At 42.4% G+C, this 10,439-nt stretch overlaps 1 protein-coding gene across 2 annotated transcripts in view; it reads left to right on the top strand.

Moving 5' to 3' along the window:
• Positions 1 to 10,439, top strand: part of NUP93 (nucleoporin 93) — a 185,258-nt gene that overhangs the window by 124,385 nt on the left and 50,434 nt on the right. For both annotated transcript variants that reach the window (XM_019505794.1, XM_019505795.1), the window contains exon 5: positions 2,658 to 2,786. In XM_019505794.1, coding sequence (XP_019361339.1) covers positions 2,658 to 2,786 — 129 coding nt within the window. The remainder of the gene's footprint in view (positions 1 to 2,657; positions 2,787 to 10,439) is intronic.

Here is a 10,439-nt window from a genome sequence, read left to right on the forward strand (position 1 = left end):
CCCTCAGGGTGTTGCCATTGGCCAGTCTGTTAAGAATGGCCTCCATGATGTTTTTTTTCTAAGAACTTCCCCAGGATGGAGGTCAGGCTGATGGGCCTGTAGTTTGGCGGATCCACTTTCCTCCCTTTCTTGAAGAAAGGCACCACATTGGCCGCCTTCCAATCTTTGGGCACTTCACCAGAGCTCCAGGAGCTCTTGAAGATCCGTGCCAGGAGCTGAGCTATGATGCTTGCCAGCTCTTGAGTACTCTGGGGTGTAAATTGTCAGGGCCAGCTGACATGAAGGTGTCCAGACTCTCAAGCTGTTCCTTTACAAGGTCAGCATTGATGGAGGGCAAGGAACCAGCCTCACTTAGGTGTCCCTGTCCCATAATGGGCAAGGGTGTCCCATTGGACTTGTGAAAGACTGACGCAAAGTACCCATTTAGCAAGTGGGGTTTTTCCTGGGTGTCGGTCGTCAGTTCTCCCTTTTGGTTTTGCAGGGGTCCAGTGTTGCCTTTGCTTTTCCTCTGGCTCCCCACATATCTTAAAAAGGACTTTTTATTGTCCTTGATACTTGTGGCCAGAAGGAGTTCCGTGGCTTTCCTGGTTCACTCCCTGCAGGTCTGGACCAGTGTAGTATATTCCTCCTTGGAGGTGGATCCCGTCCTCCATCCTTTGTAGGTCTATCTTTTTAGATGCAGGAGGACCACCAGTTCCCTGGAGAGCCAAGGGGGCTGCTGTGTCCTCTTGCTGCCTTGCCTCCAAGATGGAATAGCCTTAGCTTGTGCATTGAAGTTCGCTTCCTTGAGCAGCAACCACTCTTCCTGGACTCCCCTCCCTTTGGGGTCATGGTCCCTTAGAGCCTCACCGACAAATCTCCTGAGCTTGTCAAAGTCAGCCCTCCTGAAGTCTAGGACCTCTGTACTGCTGACTGACTTGACAGCTTTTTGGCAGATGGTGAAGGTGATCAGCTCGTGGTCGCTGTCACCCAGCTTCCCTTTGATTGTTAGGTTGCTGATTAGGTCATCCCCAGTTGCCAGTTCCAGGTCAAGTAGCGCTTTGCTTCTTGTTTCTTGTTGGCCTGTAGGCTTCTTGAGTCAGATAGAGCTCATCCACGCACATGATGAAGCTTTGTGACCGTTCGGATTTGGCCGAGTGCTCTTCCCATGAGATGTCCAGGTAGTTGAAATCCCCCATGACATCCATGGATGGGGAGTGTGCAGCTTCAGCCAATTCTCTGGCGAACTGCTGGTCAATCTCTTGATTCTGGGAGGGAGGTCTGTAGTAGACTCCCACCATTGTATCTCCTGTGCCATGTTCCCCACAGATTTTAACCCAGAGGGTCTCTGGTCGTCCACCCTGGGTGCCGATGTCAGCTTGTAGGGATGCATAGTTCTTCTTGACATGCTTCTGTAGTATTTCCTAGCTGGCAAACAGGTGACCAAACGGGGCAACATTTTGTAATGAAGCATATCTTCAGACAGCTGATTTGAACACTGTCTCCCTGACTCCAAAAGGGGGTTAAATTAAGTCCCAGTGTCTCCTTTTATAGCTGTCTGGCCCACAGTAGGGCAAGAGTAGTGCTGATACCACTGACAGGGACAAAGGGTTTTAGAGAATTGGTCAGATTTGTATTCCTGTCTGTGGCTCAATCCTGAGTAAGATGGTTTAAGATTTTCATATCATTCCTTCAGATGTCAGCATTAGTGGGAGCGAGATCCATCATGCATGCTATGCTGTGCTGGGACTCCATCTCCTGTGAAGTTCAGGAGGTTGAACTAGACTTCAGTTTACACAGGAATTTCTTTATGCTGGCTCTTTGCTATCTTCCCTCTCTCTTGCCAGTTGTTTTATGAGCAGAAGAGCACTCTGGTTTCACTAGGAGAAAAAAACCATGAAGCAGAAGGATGTGATGTGGAAATGCTCTTTGGAGAATTGCTAGGGTTCAGCACATTGTCTCTCTCTTCTGTGTGCAAACTGGTTGTGGATCCCTGCCTCTGGCTCTGAAAGATTCTTCAGTAGCTTGTTTCGTAGATGAGCAGGTTCCTTGAGCGATGAAGCAAGTGTGTGTTCTTGCATTGGCTGCTAATCCATTGGCCCTCAGAACCCAGAATCTACCCAAAGGACATTCCTTTGTCAGTGGGAGCATGAAGCCAGACCCCAAACTATTACTCCAAATTGTTACTCTTTATCTTCTACTTAATTATGCAGTCTAATAAAAAATGAAAAGCAAGTATATTTAAGATTGTAAGAATTATTTCTTGGAGGTTTGGAGATAGGAAAGGAAGTGCTCTTGGTACCATACGTTTGTGTATAAATGCCACATCATCAATATTTCTTCTCCAGGCTTTTTGGCAACTGAAGCTTCAATGACACCAACTGGTAGAAGATGGGAGTTAGAAGAAACTCCCTGTGATGTATCTACAAGTTATAAAATAAACTCCAGATCATTGTGTGCGGTATCAGCACTGTACAAGAATCTGAACAGGAGGTCCTTTTAAATGATTCACTGCCCCATGTTAGCTGTGGAGGACTCTCTTCAAGTTACTTTATCTGGTTAATAAGTTTAGTAAAAGGCAGCCAGGCTTTAAAATAAAACAAATAGCAGAAATAGTTATAGTTTCTGGTTGCAGTGTTTGTGTGCATTCCTTAGCTGTTACTGTTGTCCACTGACAGACTTTTTCTATGGCTGAGGAATACCATCGAGAATCAATGCTGGTTGAATGGGAACAGGTGAAACAAAGGATTCTTCATACGCTACTTGCTTCAGGAGAAGATGCTCTTGACTTTACCCAGGAAAATGAGGTATTTCCAAATCTTGTTGAACGATATGTATATCTATATATAGTGTACAGCTAATCCACAGAGGTTGCTGAAGTTGGATCATTGCATAGATATGATTGTATATGAAAAGGAAAGTTGCAGTGAATTGGTTCAGGTTAATTCTGAAGTGACTAGAACTGGCAGATGGGTCTGGGTAACAAAACTTCAAGCCCTTGATATATCCAACAGAGCATCTATCACTTGAGCCAGTATATTGTTAGTCACAGTGACTCCTATCAGATCCATGCATTCAAGGGATGGGGAAGTACATTGGGATGAACTTTGCCTTCAGTTATACCCAGGCTTCCTTAGTGAACTTACTCTGACTGCCTATTATTTAGACTTTAGTCATATCCTGCACCTTTCTGCTATCATCCTGAACCAGCCTAGACATATGGCATTCCTTCTGTCCACAGGGAGGAACACAGCTTACTTGTTTTACTTTGGCATTACATGACTTGGAGAAACCAAATGATAAGTGTGGGAGTGAGTGTACTGGGAGAGTGGATCCAGCAAACTCTTCAGACTCAACTTCAAATAGCTTCTAATTAAAATGCTTCAAATAGCAAATAAACTGCTTGGGCTCCTCTTGAAGGTCTTACTTACTGCAGAGTGAGGTGTTTTAGGATTCTAAGACCTAATATTAGTTTATTCAGGGTAAAGTAAATAAAATGTAACTAACAAGATACCTTTAGCAAAGCACAGTCTGCATGTTTTAAGATCCAGAAACATACTCACATGCAACTATTTTTTTAGTGCCATTTTATTCCTCAAAAAAACCTCCCCAACCTCTCCATTTTAAACACAAAAACATAACTGTACTACTTTTGTTCTTGAAGTCAGAACCAACATATATTCCTGAAATGTGCAATTACATCACAGCCAACCTACCACTGTTTTGTGCAAAGTTATGGTGTTGTTGGGTAGATAAAGTGAATTGTTGTACATTTAAAGCCTAAAAACAGTCCCATTTTTTAGCTTTTCTTTTGTGAAAGTCCTAGTCATTGGAGCTATTTATGAAACTGTGTATATTTTTAATAGGTGTGTTAATGGGCTGTGATCTGTATGGGGATTTGGAAATAATTAAAAGTTGTTAATGAAATGTCCCTTTCTGATTGCTGTTCTCTTAAATATAGGTTAATCCCAGTTAGCACACTTCTTTTTATGGAAACTCTTGCTTTCCCCCCACCATCAGCCCTGGCAAGGTATTTTATTGGTGTCTTATTGTGATTTATCGGGCTGTCCAGCTTAGTTGTATTAGGAATGGCAAGTAATGCTGACTGAACTCAATTAAAACTAGGCAAGACCATTCCATTTCTTTGCAAAGAAAGTCTGAAGACTTGGCAGCTATTTTGATAGCTTCTAACAACTTAATTGTTTTGCTGTTCTTTGAAGCATCAGATGATGGGTGCTATAATCAGTAGCCTAATAATTAGTTCTAAAATGACAAATCCTGTCTTCCTGTGTTTTGATACCAAACCGAACTGTAACCCAGTCCAAGGGCACTTGAGACTGCAAACTAAAGGAAAATTTCTTTGCGAATAATAATTGTCATGAATGATTTTAAAGACTGAATGTGTGCTATCATTCTGTTATACTCTACCGTTCCCCTTCAAAGCCCTTGTGGTATCAGTATGTCATTTCAAGAGCATTTAAAATCCTTGATATATTCCAGTCCAAGCCTCAAGAAGTCAAAGGTCTGAGAGATTTGAAGTGCATCTACTGCTTTAAAAGCCTGTTATCTAACCTCCTCACAGCAGGTTGTTCTTCTAAAGCCTTGTTCCAGTCAAATAAGTTTTTTGTGTTTGTGTGACACAAACAGACATAGCCTGTAGAATATAGTAGAGGTTTAATTGATATCCTCTGGAGATGCAGAATCAGCTGAAACACAGCAGGAGGCAGGCCTGCCAGCGGGCCAATTCTCAGGCTTTGGGCGAGCCAATCTGCGTAGACTGAAATACCAACACTTTCATGGAAATAAGACCAATTAACAGGCATAGCTTACGGTACAAAGAAGCCAGTACCAGGTTTGCTTCTAAGGGATTTTTTTTCCCTTTGCTCCACCAATAAAAAAGATGTTGCTTGGGAAAAAGAGGAGGGTGTGTGTTTTTTACTCACGCAAACTTGGCAGTGTGTTTCCCAATTGCATAGGTTAACAAGCCAGTTCAGATTGGCGCTGAGTCTTTCTTTTTGCCCCTTCATTCTTGGCTGTGGCTTTTTTGCTTTATCCCTGATCTTCCCATCCTGGTGTAAAGCTTTTCTGTCAAGCAGCCCTCTCCTGCAGTAACAGAGGCATGATTGCTCCAAATTTTCCTTCTGCCCTGACCCTTATGTCTTTGCATCTCCTAAATCCCTAGAACTTCCTGAAGCTTCCAGCTCCCTCAGCACCAAAATGGGGGTATTTTGGTAGTGTTTCTCTAGCCTGATCTGCTGCACAGTATATGATGCATCTAGTGGCCAAGGCATTTGGAGTGTTGACAAAATGTCTGCCCAGAATTTTGCTTTGGTACGTGCATATGCATATGGGGATGATGAATAATGCATCTTTATATGCATGTGGTTTGGTGTACAAGTGAAACTAAATGCTTGGCTGAGTACAAATGAAGGAGGAATCCTTTTGAAAAGCAGCATCATGAGGAGGCAAAAATAATTTTAAAATAGGAAAGTGATGAGAGTATGTGTCTAATTGCAAACAAAGACTGCAGTACTGAAAAAAAAATTGAGACAAAGGAAGAAACAAATGTGATTCCTAAACTTAGAGCATACCATTTCAATGATGGAAAACTGTGTGTGTGTGTGTGTGTGTGTGTGTGTGTGTGTGTGCGCGCGCGTGCATGCATGGGTGCACAGTTCTCCAGTTCTTTACTCATCACTCATCCTTTCCTTGTTGCCCTCACTGCTGCTTTTTCTACTTGAGGTGAAATAATATGAGGTGCCTTACCTCTGCTAATCTTTCTAATTTATTTTAAAGTCTCCACCACTTTTAATTTTCAGTCATTTCTGACTTCTTACATAGAAAACTTTTCTTCCCATTTTAACTGCATACGTATCTGTTTAAAAATTTGTTCTGGTTATAAAATAACAACTCTCACTATTTGTTTGTTTTTTTTATTACTGGGTAGGAGTGGTAAATGTCTTCTCATGCTGTCTGGTTGATTTTTAGTTCTTGGTTCTTTAAATATGGTTAAAAGCATCATTTCAATTTCCAGTATAGAATGCTAGAATATGTTCCATCAGAGTAACTAAACCATGAAACCATTCAATGGAACATCCTGACTGAAAAAGAATCCAAAAGCAGAGCTGGACCTTGACTCTAAAGTGACAAAAAACCTGTTCCTGAGGCTCTTCCAATAAGAAGTGGAAGTTTAGGGATGGAAAATGATAGGAAAACAATAATCTGGGGAACTCCTGGATTTCATTTCTATGCTTCTGAAAGACTGACACAAAGGGTGTTTTAAAGAATTATCTGTCATTCTTTGCAGATCTCATGTTGTTAATGAGACTGATTTTCAGGATTTGAAAGTCACAATAAAATTAGAACTGGAGGAAAATAGGCAAGTTTAAAAAATGATTTCCAGTATCAGTGTTTACTAATTTAAGATTAGCTAGTTTCAAATCTTAATCCATGCATCTCAGCCTGTCAGTTGAGCAGTACTCTAAAATAGCATCCACATGCATGTTCTGCATCACTGCAAAGCAGCAGCAGAAGAGAGAGGAATACGGTTAATCCAAGACTTGATCTTTATGTTCCTGGCTTTCTGATTGAAAAGTTACATAGAGTCACAGCATACCCCTCTTTTAACTTGTGTTAACAGATGAAACCTCATCAGTGAATAATGACAATGTCCGCAATTTAGCATTACTTTAAATAGCACTGCAACTTATCTAGCGCAGCACAAGGAGAGGCTGCAAAGCACTATTTCTGCCATCATGTCCGTTTCCCAGGAAACCTGCTTTAACAGCTTCTTTGTTCTTTAGAATAAAGCACTTATCATTTTTTAGGTGGGTTTAGAGGAATTTATGTCAGCTAATATGACACTGAAAGATGCATATAAACACTGTAAAATGTATGCCTCTATTAGAAATGAACATAAGTGATTTTTAAAATGCCAGTTGAATAGTACAATTTTTAAAACACGTATTTTTAGTTTAAGGAAATGGTCAGTCTGCCTAGGATCTAACTTCACCTGTCCTTTTAAATTGTAATAATTCAGTGGTAGTTTTTTTCAAGATCCTATGTCTTAGCATTCAAATAATCTTCTAGTGCATTGGTACTAAGAAATCAACATAAACCAATGATCACTGTTGTTTTTGTGTGTAATAGATTGAAGCAGTGATCCAAATTCATGTTTTACACAACTGATTTCAGCCTAGAGTTGTGTAAAACATGTATTTGGATTATTGCTTGAAGTATTCTGTAGGTGTGTGCCATTTTAGACCATGACTGGAGATCATGTTCCAGAGGCAAGAGAACCTTGCAAAGACCTGTGCCAGCAACTCATCCTTCTCTAAGCAGGGAGGGTCCAGTTTAAATGTTTGCAATCACTGCAGAAGTAGCAGTATATCACATGTGCAGTTGGTCTCTTCAGATGTGCATGTTCTAGGCCAGGGGTCGGCAATGCCTGGCATGCATGCCGGGCATGGCATGTGAGGCCATTTTACTTGGCATGCCATGGCCAGCCCTGGCTCTGGGTAGCTGCTGCCAGCGATGGGGGAGGGCTTGCAGCATCCCAGCTGCCTGCTTGGAGCAGCCCGGGCTCCCAGCTGGCAGCAGCTACCCAGAGCTGGGAGACTGAAAACAGCTGCGCTGTCCCGCCATCTGCTCTGAGGTGTGCGCACAGTCGCCGCCAGCATGGAGCTGATTCCGGAGCTGTGGAGCCTGGTGCAGCTGTTTAGAGCCTGCCCACTACTTGCTGCAGCTGCCCAGAGCCCAGTCTGGCTACAAACAGCTGTACTGAGCTCCGGAGCCCAGTCACCAGCTCTGTACTGGGTGTGGGGGAGAGACCAGGGTTGTGCTGCCTCAGGTCCCATCCCCACTGCCCATCCCAAGGTGTGCATGCACACGTTGGTACAGAGCTGATGCCGGGGCTGTGGAGCCCAGCGCAGCTGTTTGCAGTTTCCCGGCTCTGGGTAGCTGCTGCTAGCCGGAAGCCTGGGCTGCTCCCAGCAGGCAGCTGGGACTCTTCAAGCCCTGCTGGGAGCAGCCTGGGCTCCAGCAGCTACCCAGAGCTGGGGTAGTTGCTGACAGCCACAGAACCCGGGCTGGGGGGTAGGGGCTTTGTGTGGGGGGCAAGGGGCACAAGCAGGGCATCCTGCATGTACCCCCTGCCCTCATTTTATTTTTCTGGCATGCTGGTACCCCGGCACCTTCCAAGGTAGGCATTGTGGTGTTTTTTGGCACTAGCCAAAATCGGTTGCCTACTCCTGTTTTAGGCCTTAGCAGACTCTGGCAGAGCCAAAAGCAGACGTTTCACAGGAAGGTACAAGGAAGTCTTACGTAATAATTGTAGAGTGTTCTGCTAACTGATGTCCAACACGGCTACAACCAACAACCCACCGGCTAACAGATAAAATGTATACCTTAGTGCTCTATGCCACTGAAATCAAAAGCAATCAGTCAATAAATATACCTGATTTCTAAGATAAACAAATTGGGAATTATGCCTCCAAATGCTATACCAGTGGATATCATTGTTAGCAACCCCGGGGGGTGGAGAAGGGATATCAATATTTATCAGATACAAAGGAGAAGATTGGAAGGGATTTCTTTTTAAACCTTTAAGCATTTACTTAATATTACTTAAATTCTTGCAGCTATAAAACATTGGAGCATGATCTTAATACTGTGTCTTTAAGTTCTATGATTTCTTGTGTGAAATGTTGCCTTGAAACAAATATAAAAAATAGAGTAACACAGTACAGTAATATATAACAATGTACCATTTACTAGAAGAAATTATACAGTTAAGAAGAATTCTTTCACACACAGCAAAAATGAGTAGCTTTATCTAGTCTCAGATGTGGAAGAAGTTTTTGAGTGGAAGCTGCCTGTTACGTTGCAGCGCAGCTAAAGAATGTGGCAGAGTAGACGACGACAAAGCCCAACAAATTTCAGCATATCTGAACCACTAGCTTGACTACAGTAAACAAGAAGTGACAAAGAAATCACCTTGGCCCAAACTGGGTGCATCTACATGTTCATTAATGCACTGTAGTTACTGCACATTAAGTTTAGTACTTGGATAACCAAGTACTAAGTCAGTGCACAGTAACTTGCACTACTGCGCTGTGCTGGCACACAGAGTTTTAGTGATGCTTACTGCACAGTAGCCTAATACTACTGCGCACTAGGAAATTAACACAGTTTTTGCCTGGCTACTGTGTGCTATTAGGCTACTGCAGAGTTTGCATTTTGTGTAGGCACACCCACTGTCTCAAAAACTAGGGATTTATTTAAAAAGGCAGCCATTGTAAACTATATCCTTCCACTAATGAGCATAATATGTGATTAAGTGCAAGCTGGATGGCTGCTGATCATATTTATTTGGAAGACTATTAAAATCTTTGTTAAATTGTTGTGAGAAAATAAGACGCGTGATGATTTTAATAAAGAGAAATAGATAATAGCTGGGTTCAGTTTCCTGTAACCGTCTTCAATGTTAAAGAAGTTTGTTTTTAGAATTCTGGAACTACACATGCTCATTCTAAAAATGAGCCCCAACCTCTGATGTAGAAGACTAGATGTTACTCAAGTTACATATTATAAATGAAGATGCAGTATGGATACTTGCTCGTAATGAGTTGCTGTCAAGAATTACCTGTCATTTATGATTTCTTCACCCATAAAACATGATAATACCTCATCTTTATCAGATTCATAAATTAGAAATGTCCAGTTTGGTGGTCATTTGAAAGTGCAACATTGTTCCATATCATAGATTTAATTACTTCCACAATTTAATAAAGGAATAGAATTGCAGCATGGAGAGGTATGGCAAGCCACTTTTCTCACTGTCACAGTAGGTTTCAAGTCTAGGAGGTGACTCCTCTCTGACTGGAACGGTGGTTTATTCTCCAGGACCAGTCGCTCACTGGCTTTGTCCTGGTACAATTGCCAGGAGTGGTTTCCATGGATAACATGATATTCAAACAACTTTCAGATCTTTTTTTTTTTTTTTTAGCACATGTTAGTGGAGAAAAATAGGATCAGAAGGAATCTCTTTACTGGATCAGATTAATGGTCATTCAACTCCACTGTCCTCTCTGACACAGACTGATACAAAATACTCAAAAGGACAGTGTAAAAGATTTTAATAGGCAGTATTTCAGTAGCCATAAAATATTAATAAGTACAAAATGCCTTTCAGGAGGTTTCTTCCTAATTTCTAGTAGAGGTGCACCGATTAAAGATTTTTTGGGCTGATACCAATGGCCGATACTGATCCAATTGCCAATATGCAAGCCTGGCAACTTGGAGAGCAGTGTCTGGCTGGTAAGTCTGTGCAGGGAGGAAAAAGGAGGGAAGGGAAGGGGTGTGGTGGGGGCAGATTGAGGCCCCCATGTTGAGGAAGGGAGTGGGGCTGGCGCAGGCGCAGCCCAGCTGGGCAGGGTGGGGCCTGGGATGGAACCACGAAT

Source organism: Gavialis gangeticus, unplaced genomic scaffold, assembly GCF_001723915.1.
Source record: "Gavialis gangeticus isolate Ggan-Ray unplaced genomic scaffold, GavGan_comp1, whole genome shotgun sequence".
NCBI lineage: Eukaryota > Metazoa > Chordata > Crocodylia > Gavialidae > Gavialis > Gavialis gangeticus.